Source organism: Muntiacus reevesi, chromosome 1 (genome assembly GCF_963930625.1).
Source record: "Muntiacus reevesi chromosome 1, mMunRee1.1, whole genome shotgun sequence".
Taxonomy (NCBI): domain Eukaryota; kingdom Metazoa; phylum Chordata; class Mammalia; order Artiodactyla; family Cervidae; genus Muntiacus; species Muntiacus reevesi.
In genome coordinates this window covers 193,358,508-193,379,025 of record NC_089249.1, presented here as the reverse complement: position 1 = coordinate 193,379,025, position 20,518 = coordinate 193,358,508, and the positions used below count along the sequence as shown (strand labels likewise).

Sequence of the window (20,518 nt, the reverse complement as noted above, 5' to 3'; positions counted from 1 at the left end):
ACTGCAAGGAGATCCAACCAGTCCATCCTAAAGGAAATCAATCCTGAATATTCACTGGAAGGACTGATGCTGAAGCTGAAGTTCCACCTGGTGCCATCACTTTGACCACCTGATGTGAAGAGCCAACTCACTGGGAAAGACCCTGATGGTGGGAAAGATTGAGGGCAGAAGGAGAAGAAGGTGACAGAGGATGAGATGGTGGGATGGCATCACTGACTCCATGGATATGAGTTTGAGCAAACTCCAGGACATGGTGAAGGACAGGGAAGCCTGGTGTGCTGCAGTCCATGGGATTGCAAAGAGTCGGACACGACTTAACAACTGAACAACAGAGCATAGAACCTTATGTAACTGTTAAAAAGAATGAGGCGCAGTGACATGAAACACGAGAAAACATGTCTAGGACAAATTACAGAGGCAGAATGCAGCTGAAGGTTAAGAGCACTCAGGAGCCAGATTGCTTTGAGTTCAAAGCCTGGCTCTACCACTTGCTGTGACCTTAACAAATTACTTAACCTCTGTACTTCTGCTTCTCTATCTGCAAAATGAGGGTAAGAAAAAAACATGTCTCATGAATATCCTTGATGTAAAGATTAAATAAGTTCATCTATAGAAAGCACTCAAAAACACTGTCTGGTCCATAGCAAGGGTAGGTATTGCTGGGTGAAAAAAAAAAAGCAAAACATAGTACAGCATAGCAATTATAGTATGTATAAAAGCATAATAAGGGACTTCCTTGGTGGTCCAGTGGCTATGACTTTGTACTCCCAAAGTAGGCAGCCTAGGTTCAATCCCTGGTCAGAGAACTAGATCCTACATACCCCAACAAAGACCCAGTGCAGTCAAATAAATATACATTTAAAAAAAGAAAGCATAATAAAACCAAAAAGATCTTTATTATTAGAGTTTGTATTTTATTTATTTTGTATATTATTAGAGTATTAACTTTGTATATTATTAGAGCGTTATAGTTAACTCAAACTGTATAAAAATAGTTGTGTATCACTGAAAATTTCTGAATTTATCCAAATGTTAATGACTAATACTGGTGATGCAGGTGAAGGAAGAAATGAGGAACTTAAGGTATAACATTCTGACTTTTTAAACAAGCATGTATTAGCATAATAATAATAATTTTTTTTAAAGATAATTTTAGATTTAGGGCTGGACTGCAAAAGTAGTATAGTTCTCAAAGTCCTTCCCCCAGCCATCCCTTACATTAGCATCTTTCGTAATAGAATAAAGGCTGTCAACCAGGGGTGATATTGTTCCCCAGGGGACATGTGGCAAGTTTAAGACATTTTTCGTTGTCACAAAAGGAGAGAGGGGCTACTTGCATTTAGTGGGTGGAGGCTGAGGATGTTACTGAACATCCTGTAATGTACAGCCTCCACAACAGAGAGTTATCCCCCCAAATGTTAACAGTGTCAAAACCGAGAAATTCTGCCACAGAATAATGATGAAAACTAAGAAATCAATATTGGTCCAATACAATTAACTAAATTAGATTTTAAAAGAATTTCCTGTTTCCCTAGTAATATCCTCCTCCACGATGTGACCATTTCTAGGCCTTTTCTTGTCTTTCATGATCTCGATACTTTTGAAGGGTACAATGGCTTTCATTCTTTTTTTTTATATGGCTTTCATTCTGATGTTTGGACATGATGATGTCTGTCTGATCTTTTCTCATGATTTATTGAGGTTTGGACTTCCCTGGTAGCTGAAATTGTAAAGAATCCACCTGCAACGCAGGAGACCTGGGTTCGATCCCTGGGTTGGGAAGATCCCCTGGAGGAGGGCATGGCAACTCACTCCAGTATTCTTGCCTGGAGAATCCCCATGAACAGAGGAGCTTGGTGGGCTACAGTCCATGGGGTCACAAAGAGTTGGACATGACTGAGCGACTAAGCACCACCAGCCCATACATCATTGGGAAGGACACCACAAAGATGATATGCCGTTCTCAGTGCATTGTACCGGGCGATTAATGACGTTGCAATGTATTACTGGTTGTACTAGAGTTCTATTGCTGTCTAACATGTTAGCCTACAATCTAGTGGATTAACATTTGCCATCTCAATTTCTGTGGGTCAGGAATGGAGTGCAGTTTAGCTGGTATCAGCAGGAGCGGCAATGGTCTTATCCCAAAGCTTGACTAGGCAGGATCTGCTTCCAAGCACCCTCATTTAGTTGCTGGCAGGATTTAGTTGCTAACAGTATGGAATTGAAGACCACAGTTCCTCACTGGCTATTGGCTGGGGGTCAACAGGGCAGCTCACAACATGGTATCTAGCTGGCTTTCATATGAACAAGAGGGCAAGACGGAAATTACATTTCACAACTAATCTCAGAAACAATATCCCATCACTTTTGCCATAATGTTAGAAGTTAGGTCTGGCCTACGAGGAGGGGATTACACAACAGTATGAGTGTGGTCCCAGCTCATTAGGGGCCATCTTAGAGGTCACCTCCCACACCTGGTGGTATTTTTGATCACTTGATTAAGACAGTATCTGAACTATTTTCCCTTTTGTAATAAGTAAATACTTTTGGAAGATACTTTTGAGTCTGTGCAAATATCCTTCTACTTAAACTTTCACCCCCAAATTTTAACATCTCTTAGTGCATCTTGCCTACAGCAATAATTACTATGGTGATGTAAGGATTGGTGATTTTTTTTTTAAAGCATTGGTGAGTTCTTATTTTCCTCTTTCCTTCTACAATTAATTGAAATCCTTTTGTAATCAAGGGTTATCCCTTCTTCCCCACTCATTTACACTTTCAGCTATTTATTTCTATGAGCATGGGCTTGAAGATATTTATTTTATTCTTTGGGTTATAGTCCAATATTATTCTTTTGTTGCTCAAGTTGTTCTACGTTTGGCCACTGAGAGCTTTTTCACAGGTTGGCCTCTGCACTCTTTCAACATGCTTCCATCGTTTTTGAGTACTTCTACCTCATGATGCTCCACCCTGAGCTTGAATTTTCCCTGCTCTAGCTCAGGAATCAATCACTTCTCCCAGAAACCAAGAGAATATTGTTTAGAGAGAATATTGTTTAGAAACCAAGATCTGGGGCTTCCTTGAGGGTCCAGTGGTAAAGAATCCACCTGCCAATGCAGAAGACATAGGCTTGATCCATGGCCCAGTAAGATCCCACATGCCGTGGAGCAACTAAGCCTGTGCACCTCAACTACTGAGCCTGTGTCTAGAGCCCGGCAGCTGCAACTACTGAAGCCTGTGTCCTAGAGCCTGTGCTCTGCAACAAAAGAAACCACTGCAATGAGAAACCCATGCACTGCAATGGAAAGTAGCCCCCCTCACCACAACTAGAAAAAAGCCTGAGCAGCAATGAAGACCCAGCACAGCCAAAAATAAATGAAAAGTAAAATTATATATATAAAGAAACCAAGACCTGGAACTATTGATACTGGGGAATCACTGCTTCTGGTCCCTCTAAATGGATAAACAAGGAAATGTATGTACATATGCACACATCTGTATTTCTATGTGTGTCTGTAAACATTTTAAATGAAAACCATGAGTTCATACTGATGCCTCCAACTCTAATCAGTCCCATGGGGTTCTATTCACCCTCTTTCACAGTAACTTCTTTCTTCAGCAGCAAGACACCTGGCTTAATTACCTGCAATATATGTATATTTATATTTATATGTATAATTATCTGCAATATATGTATTCAACTCTGTGTGTGTACAGATGTATATTAGTAAGACTGGACTTGAAATTGCAGAATCATTCTGCTGTGAGGAACATATTTACCAACTACAGTACAGTGTTTGTGTGTAATTCTTTCTGTCTTTAGCATTATAGTATCAAATCAAAATACATTTTCCAAAATTATTTAGATCAGCTCCTTTCTCCCCCACCTCCTTCAGTGGGGTCTTGTAATTCACATATATATATGGATCTGTTTGACTGGCTGCATTTGATCTTTCTATATCCTGGTTGACAAATTTGGAGTCCTGCATCCACCACCATAATTCCAGGTGTGGCAATTACATCACCACAAAAATCCCTCATCCATACTGCCCTTTTACGTAAAAAAAAGCAAAAAAAAAAAAAAAATCAATAAAAATACCAATTAAAAAGAATGAGACCAAAAAAATCATTAATATAGAAAGATGAAAAGCATAAAAAAAGAAAAAACTACTGAATGGTATACAAATATTACAGAATGTATAATTTTTCCAATTGTATTTCAGAAAATTTCTGGATTCACTCAAATGTTAATTATTGCCACTGTCAGTAGGGGTGTTGTAAAAGTAAGAAACTTAATTTTTTTCCAAACATATGGATTTTTTTTTTTACAAGCAGATATTAGCATAGTAATTTTTTAAAAAATTAAATTGCGGACTTCCTGGAGGTCCAGTGGCTAAGACTCCATGCTCCCAATGCAGGGGGACCTGGTTCAACCCCTGGTCAGGGAACCAGATCCCACATGCCACAACTAAGGGTTTGCATGACACAAACTAAAGATCCCATGTGCTGCCAAGTAAATAACTAAAAATAAATATTAATTAAAACAATTTTTTAAATGGAAGTTTACAGAAATACACTGAAAAAGCCTTCACCTCAGGAGAGAGAATGGGGCCAGGAGTGGGGTCTTACTTTTAGCTTGTACTTTTCTATGCTGATTTGAAAACAAGGACTCCAGCATGTCAAGGCTGTCATGAAATTTAAAAAAGAATTGGGGGGGAGGGGGTTTCTTTTCTAAGCAGACAGATAAGGAGGAGACTGAGCTAAAAGAGCAGGGGTACCAGCAGACAGACATTTCTGATATGTCAGGAGGAAGGGGAATCCTAGGGACAGTAGGGAAGCCAAGGGGACAGGTATAAAGGAGGCCAGCAGAGACCAAGGAGAGACCAGATTTAGTGGACTATAGGCCAGCATCCCAGGCAGTCCGTAAGACTGAGTCCCAAGAAGCTTGATGGCAAAAAGAAAGCATAAGGCTTGGGGGAAAGGGAGGAGCACTGGACTAGACTTGAACACGGTTATGTCCTGAGGAAGGACCTACCAGGTCAATACACAGAGAGGGGAGAAGAGTTGGAGCAAGGTTCTAGGTGAAACTCTCAAAGCAGCTCCAGAATGTGGCTCTGGGTAAGGACAAGTTCAAGGCTGACCTCAGGAGCTGTAGCCAAGGGAACAGAAATGGAGTGTTTGATATCCTGTCTACTCATACCTGAAGGAAGAAGGCCAGAGATGGATATAGCACTGGGCATCCTGCTGTTTTAACTGCATTATCTCATTATCTCATGGAGATGTGGGTGTCATCATGGTGCCCCTTTTTAGAGGAAGAAACAGAGGATCAGGAAGGGCTGAATAGCCTAGGTCACACTGTTTTACTCTGTCCACTGGCATTTCACAGGTGCCAAGAACTGTGGCTGCTTAATCATGCTTATCTCATCTCTACTTCACAATGAAGTGAAGTAAACACAATCAGTTCGATTAGATAAGGAAATGAAGGTTAAGGGAGATTAAGTAACTCCCCAGGGCCACAGTTCCTGGTAGGGCTGGGGTTCCACCCATAGTCTGTCTGAATCTAAACCTGTATTCCTAACTGCTATTATTTCTGCTAAGGTCCCTGCCCAGAGGATCCTTGGTCTATTGATGACAATAATCCCATCATCTCTTGACCTTCAGGAAAGTGTTAGTCCCTCAGTTGTGTCCAACTCTTTGTGACCCCATGGACTGTAGCCTGCCCGGCTCCTCTGTTCATGGAATTCTCCAGGCAAGAATACAGGAGTGGATTGCCATTCTCTTCTCTAGGGGATCGTCCCCACTCAGGGATCAAACCCAGGTCTCCCGCATTGCAGGCAGATTCTTTACTGTCTGAGCCACCTAGGAGGCCCAGAGACATATGGCTAGCCCTAGAGCTCAGGTCTTCCACTCAGGCTCCCAGTCTACTGGCTCCCTCCTTGATCCAATCTTGAAGTCTTACTAAGCAGCTGGGTGGGTACTGAGAATACAGTGACAACCAGATACCAATCCTCCCCTCAAGAGAGAACTCTCACTCAAAGACAACAACGAAGCAGCCTCTAAGTTTTTATTAACATGAGTTTCCAAAAACAAGCATCCATATTAGTGTGGGGAGTGAGGGTGGAAGCGGGGGAAGGGCAGGAAGAAGGAATTCTGCTCTACTGGTAATAAAGCTCCAGGTTCATCCCATCGTGAATTTCATCTGAAGTGAAGGTGTTAAGGAATCCTTACGGTGGGCTCCATCCCCATCCCCATCTCTCACAACTGCCACATTTGGGACTGGATCATTTTGATTTGGAAAGAATCCAAACTTTTTACAAAGTTCGTGTTCCTTCTGCACAACAGACATCCTGGAATCTTGCTCCACCCTGATCTCCTGTCTCCACTCAGGTGGGGCTTAGTAATAAATATTTTGACCAGAAAGTGTCAAAGTCTTAGCAGTGAAGTCAAAATATTTCACCAACCACCCTCCTCCCCCAACAAAATAATTAGATGGTTCCCACTCTCTAAATACTTACTATGTGCCACATTATGAGTTAAATAGCTTATGTGTATAGTGCATAATCTCATACAGACCCGAGTATTGAACATAGAGAACCCAGTCTGGGTATGTAGATCCTTCCTCAAGAAGTCAAAAAAGGATACAGTCCCCCAGAGACACGTGGTCCTTAAAAATCGTGTACCTGTGGGATAAAAACTTTTTAGAAAAATGTCTAAGGAGACTCTTCACCCCGGAGACCAGCTGAAAAAGTTCTGCCTAAACAAATGGCTGGCTGCGGCCCTCCCCCAACCAAACCCTTCTGGCCGGCTCCTATTCAACCCCTAGCTCTACCCATGTACTCACCACTTCTTCAGTACGATCTTGTTCCAACGGGTGCCAGTTTGGGCTGCGATCAGCTTCTTAAGGTCCCCGATGGTGTCATCCGTACTGGACGCAGAGGAGTTAAGGAAAATGGAAAGGGGACTCTCCCATCCCCGCCCCAACCCCCGGGTTTAACTACAATCACCCTAAAACAAAGACTGAGTTGCCTGCCTCATGCCAAGCATCCCTCGGAAGCCACAGCCTCTTGGTCGCCAGTGGATACTTGCACTTAACGCGCACCTTCTTCCCCAGACGGTCGTTGCAAACAACCTCGATCATCCTGGCTGGAGCAGCACAAGGCGGGGACCGGGAGGCAACTGAATCGGGACTTCAGGGATCCCCTAGGCCCCAAGACACCCGGTTATTGAGACTTAACGTTCACGTCCCCATCACTCCCCGTCCCCATCACTCCCCCAGATCGGAGTCTCCCCAGGCCCCAAGTTCCGTGTCCCAGGACTTCGGACCCCAGGGTTACCGCCGACGCCGGGCAGCCGTGCTCCTCCCCTCCAGTAACCCGCCCAGGCCCCGACCCACTTCAGGTAGCCTGAAGACAGAGCCGAGCCTCTTGCAGGCCGGCGGATTCTCGAAGGCCGGGTCCCATCCCCTTTCCCCAACTCCGGACTCCTCTACCTGGCCCCCTCACCTCAAATAGCCTGGAAGAAGCAGACGCCACAACCTCCTCGCACTGCTGCTGAGACCAGGCCAGAGTCGCCGCTAAGAATCTACGCTAAAACAGGAAGCGGAAGTGCGCAGCCGGAAGCTCCGCCCCCCAGTGACTGTCAACACACAGCGGAGTGCTCATCCCAGGGTACGACATGGGCTTGCAATTCCCAGGAGCGGTTTTGGAGTCCCAAGCCTGAGCAGAGGGACGCCTGTGAACGAAGCGTTGGGCCAAGTGAGGGTCCAGGCTAGGGAGAGGAGTGGAGTGTCAGAGGTCTTGGACCGGCGCCCAACCTTTTGGAGAGCCTTGGTTGAAGGCCCTTCGTTGTGCCGAGACACCGTCTAGTGTAGCATCTGGTGGGGACGCCCAGGCACATCCCTGGGGAACAGGGTTGACCTTCTGTTCCGGAGACCAACGAAGCCTCTAACAGCAACTTCAGGGCTACGGGGAGCCTGGATCAAGTCCTGCAGTTGTATTATCCGACCCCCCCCCCCCTCCCCCGCCGCCTTCATTCAGGGCTGGACCCCGGAAGCGTTTTGCTCATCCCTCCCCTCTGGTTATCTCGCCTGCCCCCAGGGACATCTGAGGTGCTGACCACAATCAGTAAGTAAGGAGTCTTCTGATTCTGGCCTGGGTACCAGCACTTTCCAGCACTCCAGAATGGAGTTCAGCACTTAGAATGCAGCACTGATGAGGAAGCTGGAAAACAGCACACGTGCAACAGCTCCCAGGTCTGTGTCTTCAAGGAAGGTCGCTCCTGCCCTGCAGAGGGCACTGTGTATCAAATCCCAAGCTTGCTTTTCAGCCCCAGAGCAGCCCCTGGACTGATTTGGTTCCCCAGGGCTGGTGGGACAGGGAACACCCCTTCCTAAGTACAACCTGCCTGTAGAACTCACTATTGGACTGTTTCTTCTCAGCAGACAGGATTCTCCTAGTTTGACGAGCCTAAAAGGATTCACTCTGAAAAGGGGCCAGCAACCTCTGATTCACCCAATCCACCTTCTCAAAATAGGATGTGAGATTAGGCAGAAGACGTGAGATACCTTCCTGGCGAAAGGATGGATGCTCTGCGAACTTGTCGGGGCTGCCCTGACTTAAGGAACTGGCTCAAGAAGTGCCACCTCAAACACTAGCCTCAGGGGCCTTCCTGCCTCAGGACTTTTCCTTTTTTTCTGCCTCAGGGCAGAAATCTGTTATTTCTCCAGCCTCTGCAGAATTCCACTGAGTGAGCTTCAGAGGGCAGGGAATCTTATGGAAAGTTTATTCAGATTGCAGACACAGATCCAGATGATGAATCAAAACCTCAGTCTCATTCCTTAATATTAAGCTGCATGGTCTCAACGGGCTTCCCAGATGGCATTAGTGGTAAAGAATACACCTGCCTGGGTTGGGAAGATCCCCTGGAGAAGGAAATAGCAACCCACTCCAGTATTCTTGCTTGGAGAACCCCATGGACAGAGGAACCTGCTGGGCTACAGTCCATGGAGTTGCAAAGAGTCAGACACGACTGAAGTGACTTAGCATGCACACATGCACACACATGATCCCAATACTTCCCCTCTGATTCTTCTTTTCCTTATCCAGAAGAATAGGTGGGGCAAGAAGGGAGATGGAAGGTAAGGGGTAAGCTTGAAGGGACTGATGTGCCTGGGGAAGTTTAGAAAGAGCACAGCTTTGCATTCACATAGAAAAACTAGGTCACATCAGGTGTTGATGGTGTTGACCACTAGACAGCAGAATCGCTGAGTCCATATTCCTCTTTTTGGTGCTTTTGGTGTTTTCCCAGTTATCGACAATGAACATATGTTACCCTTGTAATGAGGGGGAAAATAAATTTTTAAAAGATATTTATTGATTGCTTTGGCTGCATGGGGTCCTAATTGCCATATGTGAGATCTTTGTTCCCCGACCAGGGATTGAACCCTGGTCCCCTGCATTGCAAGGCAGATTCTTAACCACTAGACCTCCAGGGAAGTCCCAGAAGAAATTTTGTTTTTTTTTTTGCCATACCACACAGCATATTTGATCTTAGCATCCTGACCAGGGATTGAACCCATGCCCGATGCAGTGGAAGTATGAAGTCTTAACTATTGGACCACCAGGGAAGTAAGTGTTATTAAAAAAAAAAAGAAAGTTCTCACTCATTTTTTATGTTTGATTCAAAGGTAGCTAGGCAATTCCCTGGTGGTCCAGTGGTTAGGATTCTACTCTCTCACTGCCTAAGGCCTGGGTTCTGTCCTTGGCTGCAGAACTAAGATCCTGAAAGCCATGCAACACAGAAAAAAAAAAAAAAGAAAGAAAGAACTCCCTCTCCTCAAAAGAAACCCCACAAATTAAAAAGAAAAAATTGTTTAATTATAAAAAAGATAACTAAAACACAAGATTGTGTTGCTGAGCTAATTGGCTGGGGGAGATTGAAAAGGGGTGAAGAGTGCTGCTGCAAGGGGAGGGAAATAAAGCCTGGGATTGTTGGGAACTTGGGGATCTACTGGAGGCCTGCCAGTCCCAACTGGGCTAAGGCATCCTGAGGAAGTGGAGGGAATAGGCCATGGGAAGTCCCAGGACTAGGCTGCCACTGCTGCAAGGACTCTCTCCTCCAGAGCTGGGTAGGAGGGGGAAAGGCCTCAGGAGACAGGACAATTCACATTAGAGCTGCTGCTGCTTCTGCTAAGTTGCTTCAGTTGTGTTCGACTCTGTGCGACCCCATAGATGGCAGCCCACCAGACTCCCCCATCCCTGGAATTCTCCAGGCAAGAACACTGGAGTGGGTTGCCATTTCCTCCTCCAATGCATTAAAGTGAAAAGTGAAAGTGAAGTCACTCAGTCGAGTCCAACTCTTAGTGACCCCATGGACTGCAGCCTACCAGGCTCCTCCGTCCATTGGATTTTCCAGGGAAGAATAACTGGAATGGGTTGCCATTTCCTTCTCCAGACTCACATTAGAGGCTTCTCTCTATTTCCTGATAAATGTCATTCAGAACGTCTCATGAAGAGACTCAGTACCTGCCCACGGGGGGTCAGGACAGCCCCACGCTCCCATCTGGGCCTCAAAAGGATCTGCTGTCATCTGCTACTGGGAGGAGCTAGGCGCTTCCTAGGAAGGAGAGTTCTGAGTCACAACTGAAGGCTCAAGCTGGGCAGGGCCCCTCTGCCCTTTATTACCTAAATTTCTGACCCAGAGGAGAGAGCTTCTTTTTTTTTTTTTTTTTTTGAGGAAAGAGCTTCTATGTGGGGGTGCCCATCCTTCCACTCCTGTTTGCTTGATGGGGAGGAGATGGTTCCTAGGAAACCTGTGTAACTGACAGAGGCAATGCCCCTTCATGATGCCATGGGCTTTCTAGAGAGAATCACAGCCAGGGAGCACTGAGATAGAGGCCCACACTCTGGCATCAGAAAAATCTGGGCTTGAGGCCCTAGCAAGCAACATGACATTAGCAGGATCCCTGGTGGGGGAATTAGGATCCCACATGCACTGTACAGCTGGCCAAAAGAAAATTTAAAAAAGCAAACTCTTAGATGTAGGTGTTAAATTTCTGCAACTATCTATCAACTATATCTGAATAAAGCTTAAAAAACCTATATTGCTTTCACTTATCCATAAATAAATACATAAAAAGTAAAACACTGTGGTAGTCACCTGTTAAGATGAGGAAACCAGAAACCCCTGGACTACCAGAGTCCAGTGGACCACCACATCAACCATTAGACAACCAGGGAAGTCCCAGTTTTGCATTTCACACACAATTTTTTCTCTGTGTGTGTGTATTAAAAACATATTTTGCCAGGGAATTCCCTGGTGGTCCAGTGGTTAGGACTCAGCACTTTCGCTGCAGTGGTCTGGCTTCAGTCCCTGCTTAGGGAACTGAGATCCCACAAGCTGCACAGCATGGCAAAACAACAAAGCCCCCAACAAACAAACAAAAACCATGTATTATCATTATAGGCTCTTGGGAGTGTGATCTAGCAAAAGTCATTATATATATATATATGTGTAATATATATTTTCTATGTTTCTATTATAAATACAATTTATTTCTATTTGATAAATCAAACCAGGAATTGGATTGATGTGTCAAAGGACATGTGAAGTTTAATTTTGAATAGCTTTTGCCAAATCACACTTTCAAGAGCCTATAATGGCAATACACGGTTTTTTGTTTGTTGGGGATTTTGTTTGTCTTGCCATGCTGTACACCTTGTGGGATCTTAGTATATGTTATATATGTATATATATATATATATATATATACACTTTGGCCACCTGATGCAAAGAACTGACTCATTGGAAAAGACCCTGATGCTAGGAAAGATTGAAGGCAGGAGGAGAAGGGGACGACAGAGGATGGGATGGTTAGATGGCATCATCAACTCGATGGACATGAGTTTGCGCAAAGTCCGGGAGTTGGTGATGAACAGGGAAGCCTGGCGGGCTGCAGTCCATGGGGGTCGCAAAGAATCAGACACGACTGAGCCACTGAACTGAACTGAACTAACATATGTATATAAGAGAATGTTTAACTCCAGTATTGTTTAGCTTACCTGGAAGCAACCTGAATACTCATCAATACAGGAGTGTTTGAATAAATTTCACTACCCTTATGACTTGGCAGCTTTAAAAATGAGTGTTATATATGTGGAGGAAGTGTCAATTCAGGCTCTGTGGAGAACAATTTGGCGCCATCAGTAAAAGTAAAAAATTCAGTGTCTTTTAACAAGCTATTTCACTTCTACAAATGAATTCTCATGCACAAAAAAGCATTATTAAGTTAAAAAAAAAGGGACTTCCCTCTCTGCCTAGAGCTCCGCTTTTGGTCCCGCACTCAATCCCGCCGTTTAGGGCTCGGCATCGCCCACTCAGGCATTAGGGGCTCGGTCCTAATCTCCAGCCACGCCCCCAGTCTCGTTCCCGCCCTTAACCCCGCCCCAGGCCTCAACGTCGCCCGAGCCGCGTCTTTTGAGTTTGGCCCTCCTCTCCGGCCACGCCCCCGAGTCTTGTTCCCACCCTTAACCCCGCCCTGGACTTCGTCATTGCCTTAGCCACGCCTCCCAGGGCTTGGTTCAAGTCCCCGTCCCAATCCTCTGTGCAGAGTTCTGATACCGTGCTGGTCTGGCTCCCAGGTCCAGCCACATCCCCTCAAGAGGAAAGCCGAAACTCCGCCAGCTTCCGGAAGCTGCGACCACCTCCCTGTACGCACCCTCTCTTCCCCCCGCTTCTTAGGGCTCCCACAGGGCGAGTCCACGAGTTCCTTTAGACGGAAGCGGAAGTGCGTGTCAACGGGATCATGGCGACTTTTGCCGACTTGCCCGACTCGGTCCTGCTGGAGATCTTCTCTTACCTCCCGGTCCGGGATCGGATCCGAATCTCCAGGTGCGGCCGCCCCCTGCGGGAGGGAAGGGCCAGGCGGGGGGCGCACCAGGAGATGCACATCTGGTCCTCGCGGAGCCGGGGTCGTTCTAACGGCGGGTCCCCTCCCCCAGGGTCTGTCATCACTGGAAGAAGCTGGTGGACGACCGGTGGCTGTGGCGACACGTCGACCTGACGCTCTACACGGTATGCGGGTCTGGCCGGGCAGTCCTGGGCCGAGGTCGGGTTGGTCAGACTTCGAGGACCACGCCTCCAACCCTGTGTTTCGAGCGAGGCTCTCCCGGGTGCGTCCCTCCCGCGTCCCTTACTTGCTCTGCAGTGACCTCCAGGCCTCAGCTTCCCCATCTCCAGAATGGGTATAACCAAGGTCTTGCAGGAAAAGAGCTTATTGATGAGTTTTCATGGAGAAATTTTCAATAGTCAACTTAGTTCTAAAATTAATCTCCTGAGTAGTCAACCAAATCATTTCAACTTTCTCCCACTTGGGCTTTATTTATTTTTCTTTGTTGTTCAGTCGCTAAGTTGCCCGACTCTTTGCGACCCTATGAGCTGCAGCACACCAGGCTCCCCTGTCCTTCACTGTCTCCCGGAGTCTGCTCAAATTCATGTCCTTTGAGTTAGTGATGCTCTCTAACCATCTCATCCTCTGCTGCCCCCTTCTCCTTTTGCCTTCAATCTTTCCCAGCATCAGGTCTTTTCCAATGAGTTGGCCTTTTGCATTTTTCTTTTTATTATGAACTATTTCAAATAGATATAGAAATGTACAGAGGATAATATCTGAAAGTATGTACTCACCACCTAGACTTAATCTTTTTAAACCTTTGGCGTTATTCACTGTAGAACTTGTGAAATACACATACAAATGTTTCAATACAAACATGTGCATACAACATTTGCACATATGTTTCTTGCACTTTTGAAACCCTCCTCAGAGATAACTGGGACTATAAAGTGGATTTGTATCCCTTCATGTTTTTATTTACTGCCTATGTGTGTGCTTATAAGCAGTATACAGTATTGTTAAAGTGTTTCTAAAATTGAGATAAAACTATTCTACTTTTTAGATAATTAAATGCTATTTTACTTATATTAATATATCCACCCATAAACAACTTTATTCACACATCACTTTTGAGATTTATTCTAATTAGTACTTGTAAGTCTATTTCATTCCTTTTAATTGCTGTTAAATGAATATACCACAGTTTGTTTCTCCATTTTCCTGTTCACAGATGGTTAGATTATTTCCAACTTTCTACTATCACGAACAGCTTTGTAAGACCATGTCTCAAACTTTATTGTGCATATGAATCACCTGTTGGTGTTAGGTTGGTGTTGGTCACTCGTTCGTGTCCAACTTTTTGCAACCCCATGGACTGTAGCCCGCCAGGCTCCTCTGTCCATGGGATTTTCCCAGGCAAGGATACTAGAGTGGGTTGCCATTTCCTCCTCCGGGGGATCTTCTCGACCCAGTGCATTAACAGGCGAATTCTTTACCTCCAAGCCACCAGACTATTTTATTATGAAAACTTTCAAACATATATAATAGTTAAAACAACAGTACCGAGAACATGGAGTTGCCCACCACTAATACTTAATACATTTGTTTTATCATCTCTTCATCCATCCCTCTTTCCATCAAACTTTTATTTTTTAAATTATTATTTATTTTGTTTTCCTATTTTATTTTTTAAGTATGCTTCAAAATCAGTTGCAGATGAGTCCATTTCTAAAACACTTTAGTATACATAATAGAGATTAACTAGGACATTTGTTTTACATTTCTCTTTTTGAGGTTTAATTTTTAAAAATCACACATCATGAATAATTCTTACAAAAATGTGGAAGTGGTATAACTATGTATGGTGATGGTTATTAACTAGACTTATTGTGATGATCATGTCATAATACATACAAACACTGAATCATTACGTTGTATGCCTGAAACTAATGTAGTGTTATATGTTAATTATATCTAAATTAAGACAAAACAAAACCAAAAAAACACTGAAATATTGTCACAAATGAAGCTAAGAGCCTTTGACAGTCATCCCCTGGTATCTCTACCCTTCCCCAGAATAACCACTATTATGTGGAATTTCCTTCTATAGCATTTTCTATGCTTTTGGACCCTTGGGGCTTTATAGGGAAAGAAAGGGCGGTAGTTATAAGAGCAGGATTGGCCTTTGGGGTCAGGCTGTGTTGAATCATAGTTGTATTCTTGCAGCAAGATTCGGCCAATGCGTTTTTTTCAGGTGAGGGGGTGGGGGTGGGGACGGAGACCTGCTGTGCAAGCTCTTTCTAGTTCAATACTCAGCACTGCGTTTGGCAAACAGTAGTTGCTCAATACAAGTTAACCATTATGGTTGAAATAATTGTATCCATATAAATTATAATATATATATATATAATAGTCTTCCCAGGTGGGGCTAGTGGTAAAAAATCTGCCTGCCAGTGCAGCGACATAAGAGACACCAGTTCAATCCGTGGGTCAGGAAGATCCCTTGGAGAAGGAAACGGCAACCCACTCTAGTATTCTTGCCTGGAGAATCCCTTGGACTGAGGAGCCTGTCGGGCTACAGTCCATGGGGTAACAAAAGAGTCAGACATGACTTAGCAGCTAAACAACAAAAATACTATTGTTTCTTTTTTCTTTAACCTTGAAGGTATCCTTTTACCACTCCTTCCTGCATGTCTTGAGGAGTTACCCATGTTTGAATCTTTGAATCCTCTTTGTTCTTAGTTGCTATCTACATGGCTGTTATCACTGGACATTTTTGCTGTTAAAACCAGGATGTCAGAAACCAACATTTCTGTAAGGTAAATTCCACAAAACAGGTATTACTAGGTTAGGCACTGTGTTCATTTAAACCAACTAAAGAATTCGTTTAAAAAACATAAGTGGGGGAGGAGCCAAAGATAAATGCACAGGATTGAAAATGTACAAAATTATGAACATTGGAAAGTAAGGTCTCTCCCTGCGTCTGTCACCCAGGTCACCTAGTTCTTTCCCAGAAAGGCAGTAGATAGTCCCGTATTTTTAAAAACAGAACAGGTGCCAGTGGGTGTCCATATTTTAAATTTCAGTAAAAACCAGATTGCATTTCAAAGTAGCCAGACCAAGTCCCACCAGCAGGACCCAAGAACTGCTTCTCCACATCCTGGCTAGTGTTTGATATCATGAAACTTAAAGGATTTTCTGATTTTGTCTTTTTAAAAGTAAAAATGACTCAACTTCAGGCTTTGCGGCCATTTGATATTTTGCTAACAGTGGCTTCCACTCTTGTGAGTTACCTTTTAGTGGCCAGTGTTTCTAGTGAGTCCCTTTCCTCAGCCCAAATTTGCAGGTCTAAATTTGATCATTAAGATTTGATTCAAGAGTAGTTAACAGGGGGGAGGGATAAATTAGGAGTTTGAGATTAAAATATACATACTACTATATAGAAAATAGATAACCAACAAGGACCTACTGTATAGCACAGGGAACAATACGCAATATCTTGTAATAACCTAAAATGGAATGTAATGGAATAGAATGTAAAAAAAAATATATATATATATATTCACCCATATATATATATATACATAGGACTTCCCTGGTGGCTCAGCTGATAAAGAATCTGCCTGAAATTCAGAAGATCTGGGTTTGATCCCTGGTCAGAAAGGTCTCCTGGAGAAGGGAATGACTACCCACTCTAGTATTCTTGCCTAGAGAACTCCATGGACAGAGGAGCCTGGTGGGTGACAGTCCATGGAGTCACAAAGAGTCAGACACGACTGAGTGATTAACTCTTTCACTTTTACATATATATTATATATATATATATATACATGTATATATATAATATATATATTGCTGTACACCAAAATAGCAATCACTGAATCACTTCTCTCTGTACCAAAACTAATACATTATAACACACTGTAAATCAACTATATTTCAATGAAAGTGTGAAAAACATGAATTTAGGAATAAAAGGATTCGGAATGCCAGGAACCCAACAGAAAAGGAGTAGCTGAGAGACAGCAGACTATCGTCTTGACTGGTCATAGATTTTGCTAATAAAAAATTCATATTTACCAGAAAAAGTCAACAAATTCTATGGCATGCAATTTCTTTTTTCTGCTTTTTTTTTTTTTTTTAAAGGTAAACCGTACATGCAATAAAATACATGAAATACTAGTTAGTTATAGTTTGTTTGTTTTCTACAAGTCTAACTTCCCAGGGTTAAATTTTGCAGCTTTCACTATTACTAAGCTATGATTTTTTTTTTTAAACCTAGATCTAATTTACCCTGGGCAGTTTTAACCATTTTCAGTTTTTATTTTGTGTTGCTCATTTCTATGAGAAGGTGGTCGTTAAGAATGGGATAGGCACTTCCTTGGTGGTTCAGTGGTTAAGACTCCAGACTTCCACTGCAGGAGGCGAGGGTTTGATCCCTGGTTGGTGAACTAAGATCCCACATACCACATGGGATGGCCAAAAAAAGGAAAAGAAAGATAAAAATATTGCTGGGTGGATTCACTTTTTTAAAAAAATCTTAAAAAGATATAAAGTTTTATTAAACCTGGAATCAGTAGTATTATTTCATAAATTAGACAGCAGTAACATTTTCCTAGGGTATATATACAGATCATAGTGGTTTTCATTGTGCAAGGAGTTGAAAGGTTTAGAAACAGGCTTTTTGTTGTTGTTGTTTCACTTTCTTACTTATTCCAGAAAGTAATGAGACTCACTGTTCTGGTAAAGACAGATATGATGATATCCATCATTGCTTTTGTTCAAACTTAGAGGTCAAAATGGTGGGGTTAAACCATCCTGTTACTCCTGGAAAGGCATCTGGTTGAGTGAGGCTGGGGAGGGAAGGACAGAATTCCCAGGGAGCCTCAGAACACCTGCTGGGGCTTGTCTGTCTCCAGGCGGGTGGGGTCCCTGGAAGATGCCCCATATCTCTGGTCCAGACACCCTCCCACCTCTGGCTCTTACAGATGCGGCCCAAAGTCATGTGGCACCTTCTCCGCCGGTACATGGCATCCAGGCTCCATTCCCTGAGGATGGGCGGTTACCTGTTCTCAGGCTCCCAGGCTCCCCAGCTGTCCCCTGCCCTGATGAGGGCCCTGGGTCAGAAGTGCCCCAACCTCCAGCGCCTCTGCCTGCACGTGGCCAACCTGAGCATGGTGCCCATCGCCAGCCTGCCCTGCACCCTGCGGACCCTGGAGCTGCACAGCTGTGAGATCTCCATGGCCTGGCTCCATAAAGAGCAGGACCCCACAGTGCTGCCCCTGCTCGAGCGCATCGTGCTGGACCGCGTCCCCGCCTTCCGCGACGAGCACCTGCAGGGCCTCACACGCTTCCGCGCCCTGCGCTCGCTGGTGCTGGGCGGCACTTACCGCGTGACCGAGACTGGGCTGGATATGGGCCTGCAGGAGCTGAACTACCTGCAGAGGCTGGAGGTGCTGGGCTGTACCCTCTCGGCCGACAGCACCCTCTTGGCCATTAGCCGCCACCTCCGAGACGTGCGGAAGATACGGCTGACCGTACGGGGCCTCTCGGCCCCTGGCCTGTCTGTCCTGGAGGGCATGCCAGCCCTGGAGAGTCTGTGCCTGCTGGGGCCGCTTGTTACCCCGGAAATGCCTTCCCCGCAGGAGATCCTCGCCTCCTGCCTCACCATGCCCAAGCTCAGGGTCCTTGAGCTGCAGGGGCTGGGCTGGGAGGGTCAGGAGGCAGAAAGAATCCTGTCTAAGGGGCTACCCCACTGTATGGTCATTGTCAGGGCCTTACCCAAAGAGTCCATGGACTGGTGGATGTGACTGCACCCCCAACCCCCGACCCAGGGACCCCCCCCCCCCTCTTAACTTTCATTAATGAGATCCAGACCCTCTGGACAGCACCTTGCCAGTAGGCAAGTAATCAGGTTGGAGCGGCCTGAAGACCACAGGTAGAGAGAACCCAGGCCTTGGTGTCTTCAGGTCATCAGAATCGTGGTTCACCAGCTGTATGGCCTCTGTGACATGAGCCAGCCTCTCGGAGGCCCTATCCTCACATCTGGAAATGAAGAAGACCACAGCTACCTCATGGTTACCTTGCAGAGCCTTAATGTTTACCACCCCCGGCCCACCAAAGGCCCTCCATGAAGAGCTGTTCTCAGGAACAGGATGGTGCGGAAGGGCAGATTAGGAGTTAGGGAGACTTGAGGGGCCGAGACCCCTTAGGAAGCCTGGAAGGGCTATCTGTGCATGCACACCTGCACACTAACATGGCATTAACACGCAGACACACCACTGACAGACCTACATGCACACAGGAGACACGGAAAGGAGGGCAGATACAACTCACGCTTTGATGATCAAAATGTTAGTAAAGATTCAAAGCTGTCCCTTCTGTATTTTGTATTCTGGATTTTCCCAATTTTCCATAGTGTGATTTTGCTATTAAAGACAAATAATCATTTTTTTTTAGAAAAGCGTTTGGTTTATTTATTCAACAAATGTGTCTCAAACTATTTTGCAGGGACTATTCTAGGCACTGGGACCACAGCAATGAATGAAACACAAGGAAGAAGGCAGGGTGATCAACAGGTGAACACATGCATAGAACAGTTTTAGAGACTGCGCTAATAAACTAGGGCCACACGATGGATGCACATGTGTTTGGTTTGGTGGGCAGGGTGGGCTTCTCTGAGGGGAAACCTGGGAGGCAATGAGGAAGCAGCCCTGGGGAGCACTAGGAAAGAAAAGAAAGCAAAGACCTGAGATGGAAATAATGAACTTGGCATTTTCTGAGGATGGGAAGAAGGTCCGAGTGGCCGAGGGAACAATAGAAAGTGAAATCAAACATGATGGGGAGACGTTGGAAGGGCCTCACAGGTGGCTTTGGTTTTAGGGGTTCAGTAAGTAGCAACTCGTTTTCCTGCCTTTTGAGTCTGAACCACTTGAAAGATGCAGGTGGCAGATGGATAGCGATCCTAAATGCCTACCCTTGAAATGAGGTGGTTTTTTTTTTTTTTTTTTTGAAGTAGAGTTGATTTACAATGTTGTGTTCATTTCTGCCGTACAGCAAAGTGACTCATGACTCAGTTATACATATATGTGTGCATATCCTTTATTTATTTATTTTTTTTGCAACATGGCATGTGTGATCTTAGTTTCCCAACCAGGGATCAAACCTGTGCCCCCTGCAATGGAAGTGAAAGAAGCTTACAGTGAATGGTGTTGCCGGGTTTGTGGTCCCTAAAGGAGAAGATTTAACTCCAGACCAAAGACAGTCTCAGTCACTCAGAGCTTTGTGTAGATTTTTATTTGAAGTGAAAATGACAGAAGAAGCTTCTGACATAGACATCAGAAAGGGTCAGGAGAATACCTGGCTTGCTAGTTTGGGCAGGGCATTATATACTCTTCTGCCAGCTAGTGAAAATAAATAAAAATAACACCTCAAGGTTGTAAAAGTTTCACCATACCCTTTCCCAAGGCATACATCCTGTGATAACTTTGGCACAAGATTAGCCGGGGGAATGGTCCTGGCCAATGTCTCCGGTCGAGATATACTATTGCTGTGTCATCAGGACTACAAGTCTTGAGAAGCAGGTTCCCAGGCAAGATTTGTTACAATTATAATTATTCGTAGAGTCTA

At 44.7% G+C, this 20,518-nt stretch overlaps 2 protein-coding genes across 5 annotated transcripts; one reads left to right on the top strand and one right to left on the bottom strand.

Annotated features, from left to right (window-relative positions):
• Positions 1-6,053: 6,053 nt before the first annotated feature.
• UBL5 (ubiquitin like 5) lies at positions 6,054-7,645 on the bottom strand. The gene is made up of 5 exons (XM_065932521.1): positions 7,506-7,645; positions 7,086-7,203; positions 6,845-6,928; positions 6,646-6,683; positions 6,054-6,202 (listed from the first exon to the last, which is right to left on the bottom strand). Exons 2-5 carry the CDS (start codon positions 7,139-7,141, stop codon positions 6,159-6,161), a joined length of 222 nt encoding a protein of 73 aa, XP_065788593.1. The 5' UTR covers positions 7,142-7,203; positions 7,506-7,645; the 3' UTR covers positions 6,054-6,158.
• Positions 7,646-12,578: 4,933 nt separating this feature from the next.
• FBXL12 (F-box and leucine rich repeat protein 12) lies at positions 12,579-19,352 on the top strand. Of its 4 annotated transcripts, none has more exons than XM_065917723.1 (3): positions 12,579-12,891; positions 13,002-13,074; positions 17,878-19,352. In XM_065917723.1, exons 1-3 carry the CDS (start codon positions 12,806-12,808, stop codon positions 18,697-18,699), a joined length of 981 nt encoding a protein of 326 aa, XP_065773795.1. In that variant the 5' UTR covers positions 12,579-12,805; the 3' UTR covers positions 18,700-19,352. The 4 variants fall into 4 exon arrangements, with proteins under 4 accessions (XP_065773795.1, XP_065773797.1, XP_065773796.1 ...); XM_065917725.1 differs by lacking the exon at positions 12,579-12,891 and adding an exon at positions 15,632-15,708 and having other exon boundaries at positions 13,031-13,074; XM_065917726.1 differs by lacking the exon at positions 12,579-12,891 and adding an exon at positions 15,632-15,708 and having other exon boundaries at positions 13,074-13,172.
• Positions 19,353-20,518: the final 1,166 nt, after the last annotated feature.